The sequence below is a fragment of the Falco peregrinus genome, chromosome 4 (genome assembly GCF_023634155.1).
Source record: "Falco peregrinus isolate bFalPer1 chromosome 4, bFalPer1.pri, whole genome shotgun sequence".
Classification (NCBI taxonomy): Eukaryota; Metazoa; Chordata; class Aves; order Falconiformes; family Falconidae; genus Falco; species Falco peregrinus.
In genome coordinates, this window is record NC_073724.1 from 90,211,435 (window position 1) to 90,237,757 (window position 26,323).

The window sequence follows — 26,323 nt, forward strand, 5'->3', positions numbered from 1 at the left end:
TTAAACACATTTTGTGGATTGTTCGCCTTATATTTCTGTGTGTATATGGTTATATGTATAACATATCTATATAAATGTATGTGTATCTATACAGACACAAATACATACACGTGTCTGTAGAGTTACTCTAAGCTACCAGTCCAGCCAGTAAACATGACGCATACCATGTGTATGTAATAGTGAACAAACTATAACAGTCACTGTGGTGTCCCTGATCTGAGAAGCCTGTTGTAAAGACGCACAAAATAAAGTAAAACCAAACCAAAACCCAGTCTAGTGATGTTTTATAATGCTACGTTTAGCTTTAAAACCCAAAACAAAACAGCTGTCCTGCCCTCCATTATACTCAGCCTACATAACATACACGTTACAGGGAAAGTAACTGGTTCTGTTCATTCTGCATGTCTTCCTTAACACCATACGAGCTACTATAAAGAAAATTAACTCTGTCCTAGCCCAAACTAGTACAGCTTGGTCAGTTACACATGGGCAGAAGCACTGGAGGCAGAGAGAATGATGCAGCTTTAATGGGAGACCCACTGCAAGCCCACCAGAAAGAGCAAAGCTTCAGTTTTAAGCTTCCAGGCTAAGTCCATAGGACTCAGTGGTTCACCTTAGCGTATCTTAGCTGAGTTTTCATCTCACAGCCAATGTGGATCCCTTGTGGCTGTTTTAGGGGCTTGTTTTAGAACAAAAGCTCTTAAAGCTCAAGTGCTTCTCCCTATCTGGTCACTTCAGTAGCTATTCCATGTACACTGTGCTTATTCTGGTTTGTGTTTGAGATGGGTGTTGTGGTTTTTTTATACTGAGTTTTTTCTTCTTTCCTTTAAAAGAATAACATTCAGCAAATGTTTCAGAAACTCCATGCTTTGTTAAAGGAAGAATTTAGTGAAGAAGATCTCCAGATCATAGCTTGTCCTTCAGTGGAACAGGTATATATGGAAGCTCCCTGTTTTATCAGTTACTCTTTCATGTAACTGGCCTTTTTTAAACATTAATTTTTTTCATTTTTAGTATTTTTAGTGTTCAGAATCTTTGTTTATTTACTGTACCCCTTAATCCTGGATGATTAAACCCAGGGCTTTATCCGAACTCTAGGCTCTCAGCTAAAAGGGGGGTTTTTTTGTTTCTTTTTATGAATATCCAATAGATTTTTTTTAAACTGAAGGTGGTGATTGACATTGCTGGGGATTGAGCTGTACAACATCATGGCAGAATCTTGCCGTTTCTGGGCATTGCCTTTACGGAGAGCTATCAAAGCTAGTGAATATGCTTTAAAAAAGCCTCTGTGTTTGAAGGCAGTCTTGCTTTTGACAAATGCAAAAAGCAGCAACTTTTACATTTAGGAAGCATGAGAAAGAATCACAAGGGTTCATTTGAAGTAAATTGCATTGGGAAAATGTGCAGATGTTTATGGTAATGTAACCCTGCATGATAAGGTCTTTAGTCTCTGAGATGATTTGGATTAAGAATTCTCTGTATTAGGATGCTCTGACAGAAACTAAATAGGTTTTTAAAAATCTCACTTTACCCTTAGTGGTTCAGGGAATGTGGATAGAATTGTGATTATTCCAGGATGCCAATGTTTAAACAGATAATCTAGTTTAGATTAGAGGACGTGGCCTGCAGTGAATGTGGCTCCAGGGATGTGTGGTAACTGTCCTGGAGCACAGAGTGGGAGTGGTGCACTGGAAGGAGGTGGGGTTGTGCTAGAGGAGATGGCTTCCTCTAATTATCTATTAATCTGTAGGATCAAATGTCCTACAAACAGAAGTGTATGGGAAACCGTATCGTAATCTATGTGAAACAAGTATTGTGAAGGATCCTCAGTGTGGTTCAAATATCTAAGATGAACATTAACACTTTTTGCCAGTATATGTATTATTCGTAATTCCTTGACAACGCATGAAGTCATACTAGACACTTTGACACAGTAGGTTGTGACCGCTGAAACGACTAGTCGGCATGGTCAACAATTGTGTTTTAAAAAGCCTGTGGGTGGGCATTTGACTGGAAATTTTGGCTAGTAGTTATTGTAGCTGTCTTCTCTGGATTCATCTAAGGCTCTGTCTGCTTCCTAGGAATCCTGTTTAAAGGTTAAAATGTAAGACATCAGTTCTGAAACTTAGCCGCTCTGTCTAATGTAGGCTTTCCTTTTGTCTTTCAGGTGAACTTACTTTTATCGATGTCTAAGTAGCCCAACAGTGAGGCTGCTTGAAATATGCTTCAGCTGAATGCCGAGCAGTGAAGGGAATGCAAAGACATTTGCTTGAAGTAGACTAAGGATCCCACTGTGCAGGCCAGTCTGCATCAAAACTATTCAGGCTGCTTAACCCTGGTTTAGGAAAAAAAGAGAAAAAAGGTTTTATTGATTTGTTAAAGGCCTTTCTGTTCATTGGCTTGAGAAATGAGGGTGAAGAAAATATAACGAAACCCCTTTGCTGATCACTTATGAAAGCTCAGTTACTGCCTTATCCAGATGTTTTCAGAGTTGAAATATCTTTTTTTTTTATATGTAAAAACCTTTCTTGCATTCCTTTAATAAGCTGATGTATGCAGTGAAAAGCTGTACTTTCAAAGACACACTGGAAATAAAGAGGAGGGAATCGAATGGGAGCAGTAATAGGTATTTGCAAGGCTTGGAGGTAAGCACGTTTGGTATGAGAATTTGACTAAAGCAGGCATGCTCTGATATTTCTTTAATTCCCAAAAAATCCTGGCAGTCAACCATGTGCTTGAACATAATTCAGACATTCTTAGTTGGGCAAACTTTATTTCCCACATATGAAGCATTTCTTGAAACGCTGTTTTTCTTACACTGTTGTGACTGGGAGCTGTGAGGTCTGACCTGAAGTTTCGTGCTCTAACCTTCTGCCGTGTAAAGAATCTCAGATCCTTGAGATTTGCAATGGAAAGTTGTGCAATATAATTTCTGTTTCTGAGGGAATTGCATGTTTGCAGGTGCTTCACAGCAAAGCTTGGCATTGAGATTCTCATTTACTTAGTTTTGGGTCAGAGTTGGTTTTTTGCTTTACCCAAGATCAAATGGTGGTGTCATATTGTTTAAAGTGGGAACTGGGACTTGTACAGCCTTTGTGCGCTGGAGTTGAGTGCTAGTTAAGGGGGGTGTGGGGATGTCAGAAATTGAGTGTTCAAGCCTGTCAAATCAGCATTGTAAACAGGGGATAAGTACTCGGTAACTGATAAACAGTGCACACTGTTCAGGATGCATTAATTGGTCATTATTTCAGAAAGCTGAGTACTAAACACTTGGCCATTAATGGAATGAAGCACTACAGGTAGCTTTAGAGTGGCTCAGTGTGTAAGTCTTCATTGTGCAGCACTGCGAAAGAAGAATGTGGTGACTTACATGGCAGATTTTTAACTTATTTATAAAACCTGTTCTGTAGTTTAAATATGTAGAAATTTCCATGCACATCAGTGGTGTTTTGATTTAATAATTTTCTTGTTATAAATTGTGGCTGGAGACTAAGATGGTAGGATTTCAATCTACCATGAGAAGAGTTGCAGCAGTGGTGCTGAGGTACAAAAAAATGGTACTCGTAAAACCTTATATAACTCCTTAAAAAAATACCTAAAGGAACTAACAAGGAAGAAAACTTGCCCATTCTTTTTACTTATGTAGAAATACAGGCTGTAAAATAATGTCCAGTGCATTGTAATATATGTATATTTGGTTTTTATAAAGTTTTACAGAAGGACTGCATGGTCGCTGTACAGAGTTATGACTGACAATACAGACATTGTACAGAGAAGACGTGAAGGGTAAACCTTTGCAGTAGCCACTCTTGTGCTTGGGATCTTTTTCTCTCTAGGAGTACCCAGACAACTCTAGGACAGCTGGTTGAAAGATTAGAAGAGCAATCAGTTTATACAGCCTGTTTGCTAAATGAACATTTGTTTAAACATGTACAGTTTCAGATATTTACGTTTACAAATAGTGTAAATACTTTCAAAAGATTAATTTAAGATGCTTTATATTATCTGACTAGAAACTTGCTGGTTTTAATTTTTTTAAATAAAAACGTTGCCTCCTATTTTGGTCCAAGAGTAAACCTTCATTCTGTACCCTGAGGCTTGTCTGTCAAGATAACTGTAATACAGAGACAATAAACATCCTGTAAGCACAGGCAGTGCATCACTGAGAAGTGTTCTTTTTTAGCAGTAAATTGACTTTATTTGGCACAGATGTATACCTGAGTGCTGAATGTACAGCTAATTGTTAAAGTAATGCCTCTTTATGGTTATAATAAAAGTAAATTTGTATTTTCCTTACTGATAAATTATCTTCTGTGGCTTAAATGGTCTCTTTGCTTGCGATTTTGTTAGGGGGAAGAAACCACACCTGCAACAAGAACTTACTTTAACTGGTTGGTTTTTACTAAGAGAAAACTTGGGAACTGGTGGCAGAAAGCACAAGTATTACTGTATTTGATAGCTGTTTGTGGCACCTGGTTCTTCACAGACTCACCTACCTGTAGTTTCTCATTACCACATACTGTTCTCTTGGCCCGTGGTATTGTAGAAACATGTCATCCAGAGGCTTGTGGTTTGTACCCTCTAATGTCAGCATGAAGCTTCCTTTCATCCTCTGGCTCCGACAATGTCATTTGAATGAGCTAACCTAGGGAAAAATGCTCCTGTCTCTTGGAATTCAGCTTCTGTCTGACTGGTATGGGGCAGCGATGTGACTATTGCTTCCTAGGTGCTTGGAGCCTCCTTAAAGAGGTTTGGTCCTTTGGATTGCATCTCTCCTAAATGAAGCCAATGCCAAAGCAGCTGCCCAGGCATTCATACTTCTTGTATGACAGTGATGCCCACAGCTCAGCTTATGCTGTGCCGGGTGTTTTCCAAGCAAAACCAATAGTCTTGTTATCTCAAGTCGGGGTTCTTCTCCTGGTGTGGAAGAGCCAATCCACACACCAGCTGAGATACTTGTTTGTTGTCTGTGCAGAGATGGGTGTTAGGTGGTAATCCACAAAGCTAGCACACCTCTTAACACATGGCAAAATTTTATAGGCTTTGAACAATCAATTACAGTTATGTTTAGTCACACTTAATTCTTGTTGGTTCTTACAAGTCTCCATTTAAAGGTACAGTGTTCTTTTTTTCACCTCTTGTTCTGTGGGGAGGGGGCTTTGCTGGTAGGGGGCTCTCTTTTAATCGAGGATGGATCTTACAGTATGCTGATTAGGATAGTTCACACACAGTTCCAGTAATTTTCTGTTCAGTCTCATTAACCATTTGGTTCTCCTTGAGGTTATCTTGTGCCCCAGCCCGACATATTTATGGTCTCTGTGCCTTCTCTCAAAGCCGTGTTTTGTTAACTGTAAGGATTTAATGAACGTCCTCTGTTTTTCACATTTTCTTGTTTTTCACTATAGATACTTACTTTTTTGGTTTTCCCTCTCTCTCTCTCTCTTAAAAATAGTTCTTGTATCAGTCCCTTCCTTAAATTGTGCATGTTTGGTATTGACAAAGTGGTATGGGTAGGAAAAGGGGAAAAACTCTGTTGCTGAGGCGGATCATGTGGTGACTGCAGGTAGATCCAGCCCTGTGTCCACAAATGCTTTCTCCTACCCTCCTATGTTTTTAGCCTCGCTGAACCCTAAACCCAAGCCAACACTGTGAAGTGAATCATATCTTTAATACAAAGACCTCTGAATAGAACAACAACAAAAAAAGAATGAGGTGGCCCCTTTTGGTGGTGGCCAGCCATGCCGCTAAGCCATGGGAATTCCCATCTACCACCAACTGGAACCCTGAAACCCAACAGGTACCTCATCTTCCCTCTCCTGGATTACCTCTGGTCCCTGTACGCAAGCTGTCATTTGTCACCCCCTCTCGACCCGTGTCTCTGGCAGCCAAAGCAGGGTGCGGGTTTGTAGGAAGGAAGCCATCTCCTTCAAAGTCCTGCACATTCCACATGTAACCCCACGACCATGCTGTGATACAGCAAGTGCTTCTGCTTGGCGTTAGGACTTGATGTACAGGAGGACAGGCATTGTGAGCTTGGACAAGGGAGCTCTGTGTGCAACACAGAGTGACTGTTACTGCCTTTATGAAGGAGAAGTTGACCTGAAATGCTGATGTAACTGCTTGCAGTGAGTCTTAATGTCTTCATTTCAGTATTTCAGGCAGGCAGCAGAAACCAGAGGAGTGATATCACCGAGATAGGGGTTGCCAAAGGTATTGCAGCGCTCTGTATTTTGGACAGCAGGCTCCCCAGCTGAACCTTTCTGGATTGGAGGAAGAGCTCCTCTTCACTCTCTGGCCACTCAAGGAGGTGACTTGTCTCTGGGTCTTTCAACAGCGAAGAGAGGCTCTGCAAGGTGAAGGGCGTTAACGTTGAACCCCCTGAAGGGAGGCAGGGTAGCAGAGCAGAGCACACCTTGTCACCCAACCTTCCATGCTCACCTGTGTAGCGTGTCCAGGCTGCCCTTCCCCTCCATGCCTGTGAGGTGCCCTAACCCTACAGCTCCCCTGTGCAGGTGATCTGGTGCCCGTACAAGAGGGCTGAGAAGCCAAAGTCGTGCTCTGGCCTCCTTCGGTGGGAGTGGGCTGCCCAGAAGTTGTGGGGCAGGGAAGATGTAGCGATGGGTCCTAGAAGAAGTGTGAATTTGGAGGATGGGAGAGCAGGTGCCAGTGCTTTATGGTTCTGTATACCGACGTTGGATTGTTGCCACCTTTCTGAATAGCTACCTCAGATGTCTCTTTCTGTTAGTAATACATCTGTGGCCATGTGTAGAATATTGCTCTGAGGACTGTCAAGATTTGGTTCGTGCCTGCACTGAGGAAGACCACGGGAATCCTTCACCCTGAGGCCACAGCTCCCCACCAAGCACAAGCTCCTGGTGCTGTGTGACCTGCGTTTCAGAGCTGACCACTCGTGTTTGCATCCAGCAAAGGACAGGGATGCACACCAGTGGGCTGGGACGGTTGCACCAGCACTGAGCAGGGCTGAGCCCTGGCCAGCACATCATTTCCATCTCCAGGGAAGGGTCAGAGGTGGGGAGCCTGAGTGACAGCAAATACCAAAAGAGTTTGGCATTCCTCTCCCCAGATGCTCGTTTCACTAAGTGAAATGCTGTTTAGATAAAATCAGGAGCTTTGTGTTGGTATTGACATTTAATATAAATGTTTTGAAAAGAAATAGTGTTTCAAAATGAATTTGTGAGACTTGCAGTTCTTACCTTCAGCGACAGCATTTCAATCTTATCTAAATGCTTTCCTGAAAGGGAATTTCATTAAGATTCACACAGGCAGGAAATTTGCTTTTGAATGAAATGGTGATTTTTCCACCTGAAAATTTGTGACCGGTCCCATGCAGCAGCCCCAAGCTTATCTCCACTGGGTGGTTTCCCTGCTGCTGTTGCTCTCCGAGGAGCTGGCAGGCAGGAGCTGGCCAGGCAGGGCTACCACAGCAAGTGCTCACCTTGAGCCAGGACCCATGTTGAAATAGATGTGATTGCTGCCATCAAAGTCGATTTGATCCTGAGCCGGGACTGTAATGGTGATGTGGCTGTTCAGTTTCACGGTGATGGAGTGGAAAGAAGGACTGCGAGTGTGGTGGCTGAAGTCATACCACTTCCAGTGCTTTGGGCTGACCCCTGCCTGGCCCAAGCAGATCCCGGTGCAGGCGTCCAGGGTGGTCCTGGGGACGAATTCAAAGCTGGATGAATCCAGAGCCAACAACTTTCTGGTCCCAAATGCCATCCTTTGCCTGCAGTTGGACCAAACTTCTTTTCTGTCCAAGAGTCACTGCTGAGACCTGATGCATCAAGTCAGGGACTGGGTTTTGGTAGTAGTTTTTGTCATACACTAAAAGCACCCTACAGAAATTAGCTGGCTCCCAGCAGAGCAATGAGTCCCTGAAGGGTAGAGAAAATCCTCTGGTGCAGCGTGTGCTCTGTGTGTGTGAGTCTCCCTCTTCCTGTTGCACGTCTGTATCTTCAAAAATTCCCTGGACACGGCAAATTATTTTGCTCTGGCAACCTTTATGCGAAAAACAGGTCCCCTATGCATGCATATGTGGTCGTGCATGTGGCTGGGTAGGGGAAATGGACTTGCCAAACTACAGAGAGAAACACAGCGTGTGGGGGAAAGCAACCCGTATTTATGGCATACAAATGCACATTGATACTCCTTATCTCATGACAGCCTGGGTAGGTGGCTCAGGGCACTGGAGCATCCCCCCAGCCGTGGTAGGTGGACAGTTTTTGTCATTCGCGGCATGTTTACGTTGAGTTTTTCCCGCCTAAGCGTGAAGAAGGTGATTCTCACCGGGCTGCGAGAACAGCTTGGCCTGCCCCAGTGTTACCTTGTGCTGCAATGGGGAAAAGTAGGGGGAAAAGAAATCTTTACAGCTATGATGTGCTACAGCTCTGGCCGTGGACAAGCCTGAAACTGGTCCATACACAGAACAGACAACCTACCCACAGGCTGTTGGTGTTCTGCTTTCGTCTTTTTCTTAAATGTCAATGGTCACCTAGCATTGCCCTGAATTTACAAGTGCTGGGAGAGGCTGGCAGGGTCGTAGCAGCCTGCCCCAGCTCGGTGGCAAGCCAGCAGCTGGTGCTTGGCTAATGCTGATGGGGACCGTGTGGTCCAGGGTGGTCAGGAGAGACCTGCGGTGGGGTCAGTGATGGTTTAGTGCTGCCAGGGGTTGCCTCGGTGCCGGGCTGTAAAAACCTGGCTGCTGCGTGACGGATGAAAGGCCAACATGTCTGCAGGCAAATGGTAGGACTGCAGGAGTGTGATGGAAGCATGATTGCAAAAGCTATTTTAAAATGATTTGTAATAGCCAGGTAGACATTTAAGATGTCCATTAATTAGTCTCAGCACAGGGAAGAGTTGTAAAATTGAAACGGGATGTACTGATCCCCCCAGATACTACCTTTCTGAAGGCAAACCGGAGACTGGGGGTGGGGTGTTGAAAATTAGTATTTGATGGCTCAGACACCAGCAGTTTCTACTAAAGCCATTGGCCACCTCATATTACAACCCAGACTGCAAGAAATTGTTCACCTAAGTAATTATTTAGTGAGGAACACTCACTGCATATGAGAAACAAACCAGAAGCAATGTTGATCTCAAGCTAACCGACTCTGGCTATTGCGGCTTCTCCTCGCCTGCAGCTGATAAGCCCACATCTTTCCAGCGCGGCCACCTGGGGCTCCATGGGAAGCTGGTAAAGTAGATGTACCCTGATCCCTGCACTGTAATGGGGTCAAAACACCTCAATGGCCATGAGGCCAACCTTGGCCAAGATCCATCCTCACACCAGGGTCTGTGGACAGATGTCACTGGCAATTGAGACGGGACAATCCCCAAGTGCCCTTGTGCCATGCACAGTGCCCGCACCTGGCACCTTGGTGCACAACACAAGAAGACACATGACTCTGGTGGACTGCATCACAGCCCTCCCACCTTTTCATGCACTTTCACGTAGAAAATATAAAACTGGAAAAAAAAAATGAAGATGTTTTCAACGTGCCTTAAAGCCCTGGGGTGCCATGGGGGCAGGTTGGGGGCAGGTTGGGGACAAGCTGGCACCTGGTGTCACCTCTGGGCTTGCACTTTCCACAGGTGGCCATCAGGGTGGAAGCAGACCCCGTGGCCATGGCTCCTGAAGGCAGCTCTGATCCCTGGATACCTGCTGTCCTCCGGGATGCAATAGGTGAAGAGGGCTTCCTTGGTGAATGTGGTGAGAATGGCCATGCTGCCCGACAGGTAGTTCAGAAACAGTTAAGGAAAGATGAGCCCACAAAAACCCCACAGAAAGGATGCTTTGGAAGAAAACTGTTGTGGGACAGTGTCTGGGGGGGAAGTGACTTAAGTCTCCACCACCCTTCAGACACCCAACCCCAAGGCAACCAGCTCTGCAGAGCTCATTTCCTCACAAGAGCAGCACAAGTTGCGTAGCCAGCCCAGGAGGCTGAGGTGGGTTGCCCCAAGGGAGGAGGTTCACGGTGGCCCGCCTTGAGGCAGGGTGTTCCTGTGGCTGTCCCCCCAGCAAGTGCTGTTGCTGCTGGATGCTAAACCTGACCACTTCCATGCAGGAACAGGAGAAAAAATGTCTGTCCATTAGATAATGTCATCTTACAGGCTCAGGAGAACAGCAGTGCTGCAGGAGCAAAGGCGAGGTCGTGAGAGGCAGGTAGGGGTGTGGGGCAGGTGCCGAGGGGAAGCCTGCCTGCACACCGGGATGGGGATGCTCTGCCCCAGGCCTTCCTCCCCCCACGCTGATACCAACCCCGAGCATTGCCAGGCCATCACACTCTGCTTTCCACCTAGCCTTGGGTTTTTTGTTTGTTTGATTACTTTTTAATTAAATCCTTTTAAATAACTGAGGAAAACTCATCCTTCACTTCTGTGTTTTTGCATTTCATGTACAAAGCTCAGCTCTTCTTATTTTATGTTATTAGCTGCTCTCTGATGATATAATTTGCCAAGGGCCCTCTTTCCATTAGAGACACAAATTTATCCTGCAATACACTGACAAGTGAAATAGAAACATTTCTTTGCTAAGGGCTTAGCTCCCAGCATTACAAGGGAGTTGGGTTTAATGCTTTCTAATAAGAATAAGCAGCATTACTGCCTGCTTCTGCGGGAAGAACGGAGAGCAGCTAGGAGAGGGGGGAAGAGGGGACATCTTGTGTTCCCTTCCAACATCGTCATTAAAAGCAGCAGTTAGCTCTCATGTGCAGAAAGGGGCTGTGCTTGGGTTTTGTTTGTCGCAGGGACCTGGGGGACCCATCCACAAGGGCTCCCAGGTGGAGGCACCTGTGAAGTGGCTGACTCCAGTTTTAACTGTGGCACCAATTCATAACCTGGAGATGCACATTTTGGCTCTGCAGAATAGTTAAGAATTACTTTCTGGTGGTAAGGCATGGAGTGGAACAAAAAAGCAACAAACTGACAATTTTGTTCCTGCTTTTATTTTTCAGGCTTTTTATGAGGCTAAAAAGACAGACGGTCCCAGACAGGAGGATTTGCTACCCCTGTATTTCAGGAGGGGAGAGCAGTATAATGCACTTCTATGTCGAAAATAAAAAAGCCAACAAAATCATTGATCGTGTGATAAATCACAGGTAATTTTCTTGCACTCCTGTGGAAACCGCAATGCTGTCTGGTTTGGGAAGGGAGAGGAGAGGAGAGGAGAGGCAGGGAAGGGAAGAGAAGAGTGATGCTGCAGGGGGCTGAGCTGGCAGGGGGGTACCATCCAGCCCCTGTCTCTGCTTGCCCTCCCAGTGTCACTGGGGCTGAGACAAAATGCCCTGGGGAGCTGCTTCTTGTGGCAGCAAGGGTGGAGGGAACACCCCATCGCTTGCTGGACATGGTGGTGATGTCCCTCCTGATGAATGAAAGGCTGCCTGGACCCTGTAAAGCTTTTGCCTGTGGTGTTAAATTGTTGGAATGGGGCTTGGCCTGGGACCAGGAGCACTCATCTACTGGGGGTCAGTCTTTTCTGCCAAGTGACAAGCAATAGGACAGGAGGAAACAGCCTCAAGCTGTGCCGGGGGGGGTTGGATAGGATGTTAGGAAAAATTTCTTCACTGAAAGGATTGTCAAGCATTGGAACAGGCTGCCGGGGGAGGTGGTGGAGTGACCATCCCCGGAGGTGTTTAAAGAACATGTAGATGTGATGCTTAGGGACATGGTTTAGTGGTGGACTTGGCAGTCCTGGGTAATGGTTGGACCTAATGATCTCAGAGGTCTTTTCCAACCTAAATAATTCTATGATTCTATGTTTCCTAGCTGAGGATCCTGGATCTGACCCCACTAGACAGTTAGGATAGGGCAGCCTGGTTTGGAAAGTAAAAGAGATGAATGAAAGTGTGGAAATGAGTAGAGCAGAGTCCGAGGCTTCAGTATGGGTGGGGATCACTGACTTGAGGAAAGGAGATCACTGACGTGGGGGGATCACAGCCTTCAAACTGCATAGGATACTCCATAAGTAAAACCCTTTGTACACACACCATCCCAGTAGAACCCCAGGGACGTCAGGTTCAGCTTTCCACCTCAGCCATGAACACCTGATTAAGTCCATCTTGAAACAGGCACAAGTTGGTATGTCCCATCAACTTAGTGCACCCACTGATAATCATTTAAACATTTTGCTGAATCAGAATCTTCTCCATATCTCATAGGAGATACCTAAATGACTTTGACCAGAGCTGCAAAACTCTCACGGGGTATGAGCAGACCCAACACAATGCAGCTTTCTACAAACCGTGCCTGAAAAGCCACAAGAAGAGATCCAACAGGCTATACCCACCTGTATACAACAGGTGCAACAAAATCACTGCCTGGCTCCAGTATGTCTTCTGGAAGTGCTGATGTCAGCTGATGCCTTTTGAAAGGGGCAGTTTTCAGTCTGACAGTGGATTTGTTTTGTTTGGAGAGTCTGAGTGAGATTCTGGTCCCTTAAAAAATTTTAGAAGGTTGTTGTTGAGGGGAAGGTGATGCAGCTTTGTTTCTCCAAGCCTTGCATTATGGATTATTTGGAAAAGAGGGGGGATGGAGGGAGGGAGGGAGGCACTGAGGAGTTTTTCTGTCTTTTGCTTTGTTTGAGGAGAAATAAGTGGAAAGGGAAAATCTTACCTAACGAGGATGGGGTAGGGTCTGTGATGCTGCAGGGTGGCTTTCCTAAGAAATGTAAGGGATCTCCTTGCTTAAAACAATGAAACATCAAGCCCACGAGCAGCTGAGAATTACTTATACCAAAGGATACTAGACATGAACTACCAAGTCTCTTCCATTGCATCTCCTACTCCTCTCAACCAGAGGACAAATAGCTTGGAGATCACAGGCCTTGTTCTATGTTTTGGGTAACTATGAACGTCCCTGGCCACTCATAATTAAGATTATGGCACCTTTTACTACTCAAAGGACTGCATTCTCTGCTGCTTCTCTAGGTGCACTGAAGCTACCATGTGCTTCTGGCTCCAGGTCAAGACCAGCAATAACAGCAACTCACTAGCAAACGTACATACAGGCAAGAAATTACAGGCACTGCTGAAGTATTTCCCTGTAGTTCTCAAAGCCTCCTTCATCCAACCTAAAATCAAAACCAGGGAAGGTAAAACTAAGACCAAGCTGTTGGCCAATGACACTACCCACTCAATCTAAGGGAAATCAAGTACCATGGGTTGTTATATCAGGATTCACCTGAAGCAGTGCAGATGCCTGTATATGAGATTGTCACCATCGATGGATTTTGTAGACAAAGAGGAGATATGGGAGATCCATCTCATTGCAGGTCTGATGAATCGTGCAGTAGAAATGCCTGTTTCCCTGCCCTTGGGTCAAGGAGAGCTGCAGGTGATGGGGAAAAGCATGGCTATGCACTTGCATAGGGAGGGTGACCAGCCCTTGGGACATCCTGCCCACACAGCTCACCACGCGTGTGGCTGGGCACCCTGCCTCACTCCACCTGTGTGCTGTGCCCCGACTGCCACGCCGGCCTCTCCAGGCAAAACTCAGCTTGCATGTCTGATGGGACCAAGCCCTGCACACGGTGTACACTGCTGACCCCTGCAGAGCCAGAGGACAGACCCTAACCAAAAAGCTCCAACCGGGTCCTACCTGGAGAGACCTGAGTGGCACTTGAACCTTGTACTGCCTCTCTGTAACTGAGACAAACTTCAGTGTGAGCTGTCATTCCCATGAAGATATGGTGGCACTTAAAAGTCAGACCCCAAAGGACCAAAATAGTGGGAGGAAAGGGGAAACAGCAACAAAACATGGATAACTCCAGTGATGTAGTTGGTCTCTGCTCACATTACTGAGGCCATTGTGGCCTAGCCATGGCCACCTGTGGTGTGCCCTGGGAAAGATGCGTCCCTAGGGGGGGAAAGCAGGAGTTAGACCCTTCTGCTACTGAGAAGCCTGGGAGAAGGTTGGCAAGTCATATCCATGTCCAAGGCTGCTGGGTGTGGGGACTGAAGCAGCTGCAAGGCAAGGGAGGCCCCGCACAGTGTCAGACGCCTTCAGGGTCTCTTGGGAGAGAACAGTTACCTGGGGTTTGACTAGGGAAAGCCTTTTGCCATCTGGGAAAGCATGTGGCTCCACCCCCCTTTATAGGAACTTCCTAATCTGTGAAGGACAAACCTTCAGTTGCCAAAATTGCAGATGGTTGCTGAACCCTCAGCTCTAGGTATGGCTCATCAAGCCATTCAGTGCCTTTCTAAGGGCTCTACAGTGAAGATGCGTGGCTTGAGGACTCTCAGGCAAGTATTGCCTTGGCAGCACTGAACTGTCTTTGTCCAACATTTTATTCTGGTCCCATTCAGTGCTGTTGCCTGCTCAGCATGTCCTGCCTAGAGAGGGTGATGGATCTTTCCTGCCAGTGATACCATCACAGGACTGACATGAGGATGCCTCAATGCTTGTTGGTGCATGTGGGCAGTAGTGTTATGCCAAAAGTAGGTTACTACCAGACAAATTCTCTGGGACCAGAGTGAAGGAACCTGGTGATGAGGCTTTCCTCCTCCCACCAGGGTCTGGGGCTAGTTTCCCTCAGTCCCTTACCATTGCGGCAGTTTCTCCTTGATGCTGCTCCTCAGCTCAGCTTGGGCAGGGTTGGCATGGGGAGTGATTTCCAGCTCTTCTTCCACTTCACCTTCATGCATCAGCTTTTGAATGACAGCATCAGACACTTCCTTATAACTCCTGCAGCAAAAGATCTGTGGGTTGCAGTGCCTGCCATGGGTGGTGGGCCTGGCATGGGGCACCTAGGTGTATTGGGTTCCTCCTCACCCTCCAGCTCCCTCAGCCCACATCCCTCTCCCCTTCCTCTCTGCTGCTGTCAGGGGGTGGTAGCTCTCCTTTTTTTTGCCAGGAAGCAGCTTGTGCATCAGGCATGCTCACATGGTACAGGTAGACTCACATTTACCTGGGGCTGTTCCTTCAGATCCACCACTGTTGGGAGTGGCTTTTCAGGACTGCTGCAAAAGGTGCACTTTGTGGAGTCTTCTCTCCAGGTGGTCTCCTCAGAGGACAAAGGAAATTCAGCATCAGCGTCATTAGTTTTTTTAAAACTAAATTGGGCTTAAGTCTATGATGTTCCCATAAAGGCAATCAAACCCACTGCATTGAGTGTAATGCCAGAACTCCTTTTCTTATTTAACCATAGAATTAATCACAGAATTATTTGGCTTGGAAGGGACCTTACAGACCATCTAGTTCCAACCCCCTGCCACGGGCAGGGACACCTTCCACCACACCAGGTTGCTCAAAGCCCCATCCAGCCTGGCCTTGAGCACTGCCAGGGATGGGCCATCCACAGCTTCTCTGGGCAACCTGTGCCAGTGTCTCACCACCCTCATAGGAAAGAATTTCTTCCTACTGCCTAATCTCAATCCACCCTCTTTCAGTTCAAAGCCGTTCCCCCTTGTCCTGTCACGACATGCCCTTGTAAAAGCCCCTCCCCAGCTTCCCTGTAGGCCCCCTTCAGGCACTGGCAGGCTGCTATAAGGTGTCCCCAGAGCCTTCTCTTCTCCGGGCTGAGCAACCCCAACTCTCTCAGCCTGTCTTCACAGCACAGGTGCTTCAGCCCTCTGATCATCTTTGTGGCCCTCCTCTGGGCTCACTCCAACAGGCCCATGTCCTTCTTATGTTGGGGTCCCCAGAGCTGAACATAGTACTCCAGGGGGGGTCTCATGAAAGAGGAGCAGAGGGGGAGAATCACCCGTCTCGACCTACTGGCCACGCTTCTGATGCAGCCCAGGGTCTAGTTGGCTGCCTGGGCTGCAAGTGCACATTGCTGGGTCATGTTGAGCTTCTCATCCACCAACACCCCCAAGCCCTTCTCCTCAGGGCTGCTCTCAATCCGTTCTCTGCCCAGCCTGTATTTGTGATTTGTCCCAGCAGGATGGAAGAGAGCTAATCATGAATGTTTCCACCACAAATGGTTTGCAAATGCAGGGGGGGGTTCCTTTCCAAAATGCAAACATTCTCATTTCCCTTGAAGTTTCTCCATATTAAGATTGCCTTAAAAACTGAGTGTGTCTTGTTTTTTAATGTAGTTTCTGAGGGGGTTGTTTTTAAAGAATAGACAGGAGCTGCTTTTTTAAAGTTGTTTTAAAAGTTTTAAAATTTTAATCCTTTTAAAAAGGCTTAAAGCCTTTTTTGCTCTTTTTTCCACTTTCTCAGTGCTTCACAGGATGTTAAAAGGAGGCCAAATTAAAAAATTGTCCACATTTTCATGTGAAAAACAACACCGAGTTCTGAAAAAGGAAACATAAACATGCCAACTGCATTTATTTGGGAGCACAGGTAACTAAATATAACCTACATTTGCTGACATTACATATATACATATTTCAGCCTGGAGAAGAGAAGGCTCTAAGGAGACCTGATTGCAGCCTTTCAGTTCTTAAAATGGCTTATAAGATGGGGACGGATGAAGGGGGGTGGCTTTAGACTGAAAGAGGGTGGATTGACATTAGATATTAGGAAGAAATCCTTTCCTGTGAGGGTGGTGAGACACTGGCACAGGTTGCCCAGAGAAGCTGTGGATGCCCCATCCCTGGCAGTGTTCAAGGCCAGGCTGGATGGGGCTTTGAGCAACCTGGTGTGGTGGAAGGTGTCCCTGCCCGTGGCCGGGTGTTGGAACTGGATGATATTTAAGGTCCCTTCCAACCCAAACCATTCTATGAATCTATGGTAGTTGCTCAAAAGCAGTTTAAGTCTGTTTTAACTTTAAGGCCTCTTTTTCTCTCTGTGGTATTTATGGTAGCCATCCTGACGCCTTCTACTGTGAGCAGTCTTGTCACCCAAAGCCACCCCATCTTGCCCCAGGTTGCTTTCTAGGTGGGTTTTCCTTTTCCATCAGCCAGCTGTGGACCAGGGCTGGCTGGCAGCACAAACCCTGGTGCCACCAGGTCTGAGGAATGGCACCTGTACATTTTTACTGCATACTCTGGTTTTATTTGCTTGCATTGTGAGTTTGCACTGGCCTGGCTATGTGGGCTGCTGCCACTGCTGCTTGTACAAAATTTGTGCTCTGTCTACAATCCACATCTGACTTTCTGGTTGTGAGAAGAGGTATTATTTATTACACATTCCTTCCCAAAACCTCCCATTGATAGAAGAAGGAAAAGAGCCTCCAGCTCTGACTTGAATGAAATGGGAAATTTGAATGCGAAAAATGGGAAAATGAATGGGAAAACCAGCAACCGAAGGGACTAATTTTCTACTCCCTACCACTACAGCAGGGCTGTGCAAATGTGTGCACCAAGCTGGTGTAGTTCATCAGTGGTGGGCTGGCACTGGGCACACCGCACAGCCATTCCAGCCCTAAACCTTACCCTTAAACAAGCAAGAGGTGAAGGCACAGCCCCTGGTTTCAGTCCCTGGAGTGGGCATCGGCATGGCCAGCCTTGGAAAGGCTGGGATGGAAATGGAGATTTCTGCCTTTGTGTTTAAGGTGGCTGAGTGTCATCCCCAGTCAGAGGAGGAGGGAGTTGATGGCTGCAGTATCAGTGGGTCTGCCACTGGCCTTTTCTTGAATTTCTGTTTTGCTTTGTGGATCTGTTTTTTTCACTTTTTTTTTTTTTTTTTTTTTTTTTTTTTCACATGCAGGCAAGTTTTTTTGCCAGGAGACACAAGTCTTCCCACAGTTGAAGATATACTTCGTGCCTGAGTCACTGCTCTTTTCTCATCAAAGGGGTCCTGGTTTTCTGATGGTCAAGCTTAAGTCTCTTAAAGGGGAGGGCCTCTGCCCTTTGGAGCAATTTTTGCTCCATTATCAGAGAAGAGAGACTATCTTTCTTTCTCCCTTTACAGCTGCAGGAGCATCAAACTGCGTCCACAGAGCATTTCCCTGGAAGCCACATGCCTTTTCTGAAAGGCATCTCACCAAAGAGCTGGCAAATCCTGCACTGCCTGGCTCAAAAGGCTGTGATAAGAAATTACTGGGGTCACGGAGAAAACATACTTTGTGCAACCCTGTGGCTCTGAGGTGGACCACTGGACCCTCCAGTGAAGCTGTTCATTTTCTCTCCTCTTTTTTCCCTGGGTGAATTAATTTCATGCCCGCCTTTGGTGCTGGAGTGATGCTTGCCTGACTCCTTTTGGCTACAAATAGCAGTGGCAACTCTCCAGCTTCCTCCCCCAAACAAGGATGCCCCCAGCAGAAAGAAGTGCCCCTTGTTGTTGCCCCCTGCTGCTGACCCCTCCCTGGGTACTGCTGCAAGCTGCTGCTTCCCAGGAAAAAAACAGCACTGATAAAGTGCTTGTCATTCGTAATTTCTGGTTTCTTTTGCTAACTGACCAGCTGGGTCTCACCTTGCCCAGCCAGAGGGTAGTTGCTGTCCCACCATCTTCATACTCTCCTCCCATGGACAGAGGTTTCTTGTCTGATGCTGGCCTTGGATGACTTGGGCAATCTCGACAGGCTCCCATATGGCTTTTTGCAAGGAAGATTTGCCATCTCACAGCTTTGTGTGCAGAGGTTTTCTCAGGGAAAGGCTTTGCCATTCGTTGCTTCCCCTCTGCCTCCTCTCCTGGGCCCCCAGGACTTCTGCACATCTCTTTGTGTCTGGGCCCAGCTTCAGCAGGAGAAAGGGCCACTATAACCCTATCCATCTTCCACCGGTGGAGGGGGCAGACGCACATCCCAGCAAGCGGGATCATCCACTCTAGTCCGTGCAAAGGGAGAAGTACACGTGCTGGTTGGGCACAATGCCATCCATTCCCAGGAACACAAACTGATCTCCAACGACACCGCAAAAGCTTAGGAAACCGCATTTCTTCCCTCTCCTTAGGACCTGGCACTTCAAATTTGAGAGGGAAAGCTGCTAAATCAGCCTAAACATTGTCCCATGCTTTCAAAATATTCATAAATAATCTCAAAATAGCAGTGAGCAGGAAGAGGAGAAGTTTGCTGCTGATATTCAGCGTGGTCAAGGCAAAGGGCTGACTATGAAGAGTTGCAGAAAGACCCTCATGGCACTGAATAAAAGGGTAATAAAATCACAAATGAAATCTCATGTAGATAAATGTAAAGTGATGTGCATGGGAAAAGACAATCCTAGCTTTACACACAAAATGATGGGCTCTGAGTTGGCTATTTCCACTTGGGAGTGAAATTTTCAGGTTATAATAGATAGTTCTATGCAAATGTCAGCTCAACACTCAGTAGCAATCAAAAAAGCAAACAGAAAGCTAGGAATTATTAGGAAAGGAGGAGAGAGCAAAACAGAGGAAATCATTATGCTGCTGTATAAATCTGTGGGTTCCCATCTCTTGAATACTATTGTGCAGTCCTGATTCACCAATCTCAAATATGATACAGAAGAAATAGAAAAGTTACAGAGGAAGGCAATTGAGGGTGATCAAAGGCATAAAAGGGCCTCCATTCAAGGAATGACTGAATAGATTAAGACTTTTTATCTTGGAAGAAAAAATGACTGAAGAAGAAATATGACCGAGTTTCGTGACGGGAAGAGTGACACGACTGGGGAACAGCTGTTCACATTATTCAGTGCTGTTCAAAGGAAGAGAGTGATCATCAAAGAAAACTATCAAGTGACAAGTTCAAAATAAACAAAAGAGATTTTTTAGCTGTGGCACTCCTTGCCGTAGGGTACAGTGGATGTTTGAAATTTTCATTGGTTCAACAGGGTGTGAACTAATCGATGGAAGAAGAATCCATCATGGGCTATTAAATGCAGGGACAGTGTCTACAGTTCAAGAGGTTCCTGAGTCACAGACCACTAGGGGAGTGGAGAGTATTCTTGGAAGTATAAACAAATGTTTGATCTATTTTTGTATTGCTTCCTGAGCATCTGTTCGTTGCCCATCTTGTCCAGGGCAGGATGCTGGGCCAGGTGTATTTTGGGGGCTAACCCTTAGCAGTCATCCCCATGTCCTGCACCTCACACCAGGCCATGCCTCCCACTGAGAAAAGCAGCTTAAATGTAGCCCGAGGCATCTGGTGCTGCTGCCTGTCACCGTTTCCCATGAAGCCCCCTGCATCGAAGAGGTGGAGCTGCTGGGTGGCTTTCCAGCCTGAACACACCAGGCGTGATTTTCAGCTTCAAAACTCTTCCACCAAGACCCACAAGCAGGTGCCTCCCCTCTTCCTTTAGCTCCCAAAGCAAAAGCCTCTGTAGGCCACCCACTTCAGAGGATGGACCCCTTCTCATGGTATACCCTTGCTGTGGAAGGGGAAGCCATGATGTTTGTGGCTGCTGAAGCAGACCTTAGTGATGGAGGGAAAGCACCAAGCCAGCTGAGTGCTGGCTATGCCTGATGGGCACACTGACATAAAGCAAAAGGCATGCACTGCAGAAACCTGGCTCAGCATCATCTCCTCCCATCACTGAGTCTGGGACCTGAGGAAACCTGTCCAGTCCACCTTCTCCTGCACAGATAAGTCTCCTCTACAGATCCTCAGCTGGAGGCCAAGTCTTTCTTGAAACACAGCTGATAACCAAGGGCTGCACCTTGTGCTCCTTGTGGACCTCTGATGTGCACCTCACCGTGCAGTGGAAACATGACCTGGTGGTGGCTGTCTCAGAACAAGGATGTTTGAATGCGGCCAGCTCACCTTCCCGCAGCCTAGCCTGGATCATCTTGGGGTTTATTGCCCCAAGGCACCACTGAAAGAGAATGCATGGTTATGAATGATGGAAGAGCATAAAAAAGAAAATGTGCAGCAGTGGCTTGAATGGTCAGTCCAAATCTGAGTGATTCACTCAAGATTTCCCCCAGTAAATTAAAAACAAACACTTGGATGCTCTGCTGACACAATATGTAAGTGCCTCTTCTGGCTGAAAAGTCGCCACCTTAATTCCAGGGACATTTGTTCCTGTGCACTTTTCCAAGGCTGCCTTAAAAGCCATGCCTTGACTGTTTACTGGCTGACAGACACAAACTAGGAGCCTTGCTTTACACCTCCTTCCTAGCTAGAAATGAGAATGAGGGATAGTGCCTATTACAAGGTAATCACACCCCGGGGGAAATTCCTGAGCTCAGTTATCTCTGCTCCCCAGATCAAGGTAATCTCCTTGCACTTGGCTAGCCATTGGCAAAGCTTGTCTAGCCAGGCTGGCTTGTCACTCTCAGCATTTAGGAGCCTGCCCTATTTCTGGAGGCTGCTACATCTTCCAAGCAGCTTTGCATTGACATTGCACACTTGATAATGTGGAGGTGAGGCTTATTTTCTGAAAATCTACCTTTTTCACCTATAAGGCCTAATTTAAAGTAAATGTAAGGCCGTATTCTATTCTTATTTACATGTGTGCTATTTTGCAGCAGCTCTGAAGGAGTAACAATGATATATTTTAAAACAGGAGGACAATCAGACTTCTGTTGAGTTGATTGATCTGCAGGAGAGGAAGCACAAAAAGGTTTATTACACACACTGAAGCAAATACTCTGACAGTGACTGTTAGGGGAAAAAAATCCCCACCCACATTTCTTGCCCCTAGATTTCCATTTGGAAGGAGTCCCTGCTGTATTTGGCTCTGTAGGATAAGGAGGAAGATGAGAGTCTTGAACATAGAGTGTGAACTGCAAGTGGGCAAGGGTGGGAAACCCCAGCTCTTGGCTGCAACCTGGGGAGACCAGGTGGCTTTCTCCCTCTCCCTCTCCCTCTCCCTCTCCCTCTCCCTCTTCCTCTTCCTCTTCCTCTTCCTCTTCCTCTTCCTCTTCCTCTTCCTTTTCCTCTGCCTCTGCCTCTGCCTCTGCCTCTGCCTCTGCCTCTGCCTCATCCTCTGCCTCTGCCTTCACCTTTGCCTCCTCTTCCTCTTCCTCATCCTCTGCCTCTGCCTCTGCCTTCACCTTTGCCTCCACTTCCTCTTCCTCTTATTCCTCTTCCTTCTCTTCCTCTCCTGTTGCAGGTGCTTCTCTCACCTACTCCTCCTCTTCCTTGGGGCTCCTCACCCGTCACTGGTGGGGGGTCCTGCCGCACCCAGGTTGCCCCCTGGCACCACAGCTGAGCCAGCAAGCCAGGGCAACCCCCAGCCCGGTTCCCAGCACAGGGCCTGGCCCCATCCTGCCGGTGCTGGAGGGAGCTTTTAGCCACCGAAAGGCAGAGCTCTGGCACCCCACAGCCATACGCCACGTGCATGGGCTGCCAGCGCAGCATCGCTGGCACAGGCTCCTCTCTCCTGCGATGGCCTTATTTTAATATATTTGCACTGAATAATACATATTTCTGGTGAAGAAAGGCGGGTATCTCTGTGCAGGGGGAACTTGGCAGCTCTGAATACTGAGCAGCCATTTCCTCAAAGCAGTAGGATTCAACCTGGTAATCAACCCTATTAGCATTAAAAGGAACTGTCTAAATGTCAACCATGTTCAATAAATAAGCACTAACACATTTAGAAATGGCTTAGAAAGGGGAATTAAATTTTTTGCTGCTAATTGTGATTCTTATTTTAGATTTCCTGCCAACTCTAGCTCTTCCATTCAATTGAGACGATCATTTGGTGCCAAAACGAAGGAAATGAGATGGCCTGAAAGTTGAGGGTGGGCAAAGCTGTTCATACATCACAGAGTATGATGGGGACCTCAGCCCCTTTCACAAGCCCCTGGAAGCAACATAAGGATGGGATCAGCACACCTTTCGGTCAGGTACCTTCCAGCCTCCCGTTACAGTGGTGCCCAGATCCTCTGATACCACTTGATCCCACTGGAGTGGCGAAAAGCCAGGAGACAAAGGAGAGGAGGGCAGGCTCCTGCCAGCTGAAGGCATGCAGCCCAGGAGGCAGGTGAGCAGAAGCAGGGAGCACAGCTTGCTGGAGGCACGTTTTATAAGCGGTGCCGGTTTTAACAACCCTGCTCCTCTGGACCCAGGCACCTCCAGCGCTGCCTGCGTGGAAGTGGCTCACCGATGTCTGGTGCTTTGATGCAATAATGACATGTAACTGATACTGATGGCAAAGGCTAATCCACTCTGCCCCATAATGTCCCCAGTCAATCATGCAATATTCTGTTATTGGAAAAACTCATTTTTGCCCCTCTGATAGTAATCAGTGTATGCCCTGAAGCACAAGGCTTGATAGCCTGTGTAATTTGCAGCCTAGCTTAAGTGTAACTGCAGATGTTAATCCTATTTATATAAATGCCTGACAAGCAAAAGTAGGGATGGAGGTACGAGCTGCAGGGCAGGCAAAGGCATAGAGCTGGATTTCCAGGAATTCTCCTGCAGATTTCAAGCTGCCACACCCCAGTGATGGGAGACTGAGAGGTTTGGGGTGGGCAAGGGGAGATAGCATAGGCAGCGTCTCTGCAGTTGTGCCCTTCCTTTTGCCTGGTATCTACCCTGGAGCAGACCTCACCATGGAGCATGTCTCCTGCTCTGGGCAACCACTTTCTACCTAACAAATGTGTGTCTAAGCTTGTTGTGAAAATAAAAAACTAAAAAAAGAAAAGAAAAAAGAAAAAAAGCAAGATTTTCTTCTTTCCGCCTCTGATTCCTGAGTGCAGAAATCCAGACAGAAGAAGAAGAAGAAGAGAGGAGTTGCCTTCTCTGCAATATTTTGTCATCAGACTTTCAATGGACAACCAGGAGCGTTGCCTTGCTGAGCCTACCTCCCCTGCTCTCTGGAATCAGCTGCATTTTGCCTTGCAGTTTTCATTTTGCAAATTTGCTGATTTTCTTCTCCTCTAAGTTTTGCTTCTAATTTCTATCCACCTCCTCTTTCAACATCTCACTCTCTGTTTTCCCACACACCCCACCCCGCCCTGCCTCTCTCCTAATCCCTATTCTTGTTTTCCTCTCCTCCCTGGGGTTTGTACTTCTTAGTTTTTCGTTCATATCCCCACAGTTGTTGGTATTTTTTCCTTCTCTAATCTTGTATTTCTTGCCCTTTCTCTCAGATTTCTAGTTTTTCTTCTTTTACCTCCTTTCCCAACTTTTTTTCTCCAAACCACATCTTTCTTGCCTCCTGGTCTCTGACACCCCATGTCCCACCCAGCTGAGATGGGGCAGAAACCTGTCAAAACTGAGGAGAAAGACCATGGGAGGAAGAGGGATGTGACCCTTCAGTTTAAGGCTGGAACTCCCATGCATCCACTTGGCCCTTCCCTAGAGACTGACTCTGATGTTCTGACAAAAATGTTCCCATTCATGTTTGTCTCCTTGTTTTTATTATGGCCCTAGATCACTTGTCCCCGATGAACACCAAATAGTGCTTATCTCTGATCCACAGTGGCAAAAGGAGAAGTTCAAATGCTTTGGTCATTCTTATGAACAAAATGTTTTTCGGTTTAGCCTGGCATTTTCAAAGGATGGCAGATGGGCACCTAGAAAACTCAGGATTTATCTCACCGTGGCTGTGATCATTCCCAGTATCGCACTGTACCTTGCTCACACAGTCCTGCTTGGTTATTCTCCTTTCTGTCCTCAGCTGCTGCCTCTTCCTGGGTTTCGGCTGGCTCCTTGCTCTCTCCAGCCTTGTAGTACCCCTCCACATGCCTGGAGAGCATGTCCGTGGCTGGAGAGAAGAGCAGGACTTCTCTCAGCATGGGGACACAGTGCTGAAGCTGCTCCTGCACCATGGCAGCCTGCGGTGGGTGCCAGGAGGGGGGACTGTGTGCCCCTGCTGCAGCCAGCCTGGGCGGAGGAGAATGTGGGCCAGCTGAGCATGACTTGCTGCTCCAAATACCTTTCCCGGGACTTTTGAGGAGGGTGTCCCACAGGCCAGGAGACTTGGGTGAGCTGAACCAAGGCCCAAGGTCATGCCACTAAGTGCCTGAATTAGGAGCCTAATATTGTCAACAGCAAGAAACAGGCACCTCCAGCAAGAGATTTGGAGGAGTAGGCACCTAGCTCCGGGGGGATGAGACAGGGACACAGCTCTTTAGTTAGCCTTTCCTAAAAGGGCACAAAAAAGCATCTCCTCACCTTGCCAGGGTGCAATGAGGCCTAAACACATTAAATAACATATTCTGGGTGAAATGTGCTCTGTAGCGATGCTAAATTTTTCTGCTCAGCTGCTCAGTACTGAAAATACCCTCTGAACTGGTTGTGCAGGATTGAACTGTGGGAGGAAGGGTTATGTACTGAGAGGCACCGAACCTGCTCCCGTCACAGGTGGATACTCAAAACACACTTGCAGTGGTGATGGGTACTTGTGCCTGCTCACTCCATCTATTTCACCAAGGAGGGGGAAGAAGGGAGGTCACTGCTTTGTAACTGCAGGAAAGCCTCAGTTTCTAAGAATTCACGCCTTTGAGTGAAATCTAACCCAAGTCTCTTAGGCCACATGGAAGAGAAAGACTTAATGCCAGCAAGCCTGGACTTTGCAGGAGCTGTGACCTGCTGATGACCATGGTCCCATTAGGACAGGAGGGATCCAGCTGCCCAGCAGCATTTCCAGCCATGGATTTCCCTGGCTTTGCTGCCCTCCCAGCAGCCCTGCAACACCCAGCACCTGCACCCTGACGTGTTACTGCTGGCACCATCCCTTGTCCTGCAGGATCAATGAAACAGCAGCATTTCCCTGGTCTTATTCCAGGTTTAGCTAACCTAAACCAAACACCAAAAATCCCTCAAACCCAAAGCAAGGAAATCTGAACTTCACAACCATTTAATTAAGGATAATACCCCTGGAAACATAGTTATAGACTACACTGTATTTGTTGTGCTTTGTTTGCCTCCTGTTCATCTCTAGGGATGTCTCCCACTTGGGCAAGAAACATCAGACAGGCTAAAACCACATGTTTGTGGGTGCTTTACCTCACCAACACATCTTCTCTGCCTGGTTACATTGCGTCTTGTTTACTTTTTAGAGCAAGGCTGCGACAGCTTGGCCCTGTCACACATTTCCATAGCTGCAGGAGCCCCGACTGTGGCTAGGGCTCTCCCCGCTTGCTGTGGTTCCAGCTGCAGGGTCTAAGGACAGCAGTAAGGGTGGGCCGGCAGGGACTGGTAATATCTTTAATTCTACTTATTAATATAGATGGAAAAGAGAAGACGAGCATTTGGGCACATTTGCTGCTTTCTTTCAGACCTGAGAAATAGTTGGTACAGCCAAGAACACATTTTCCACCCCAACTGTATACTACAATTGATCTAATAAAAATGTATTTCATTTGCCTACAAAAATCACTCTTTTGGGCACTTTACAGCCATAAAGCATGCTGTTTTCTATTCCTGGGCTCCTTTAAAAAGCCAAGTCTTGCTGCTTATATTAGTGAACACACCAGACACATGGTACAGCCAAGTGAGCACTGCTGTAGGAGTCTTCACATTACAGTTTTCTAGGCTTGATCCTCCAAGCACTTAAATTGATTTTACACTCATGGTACTCCTGGGACACCCAGGCAGCTGCTTCAGGTT

General features: G+C 46.9%; 1 protein-coding gene and 1 pseudogene across 1 annotated transcript in view; one reads left to right on the forward strand and one right to left on the reverse strand.

The window, feature by feature from the left end:
* COG3 (component of oligomeric golgi complex 3) overlaps positions 1 to 4,292 on the forward strand; it is a 33,060-nt gene extending 28,768 nt beyond the window's left edge. The window contains exons 22-23 of the mRNA XM_055801788.1: positions 834 to 932; positions 2,168 to 4,292. Coding sequence (XP_055657763.1) covers positions 834 to 932; positions 2,168 to 2,197 — 129 coding nt within the window. The 3' untranslated portion in view covers positions 2,198 to 4,292. The remainder of the gene's footprint in view (positions 1 to 833; positions 933 to 2,167) is intronic.
* A 120-nt stretch (positions 4,293 to 4,412) lies between these two features.
* LOC106112266 (uncharacterized) overlaps positions 4,413 to 26,323 on the reverse strand; it is a 31,028-nt pseudogene continuing 9,117 nt past the window's right edge.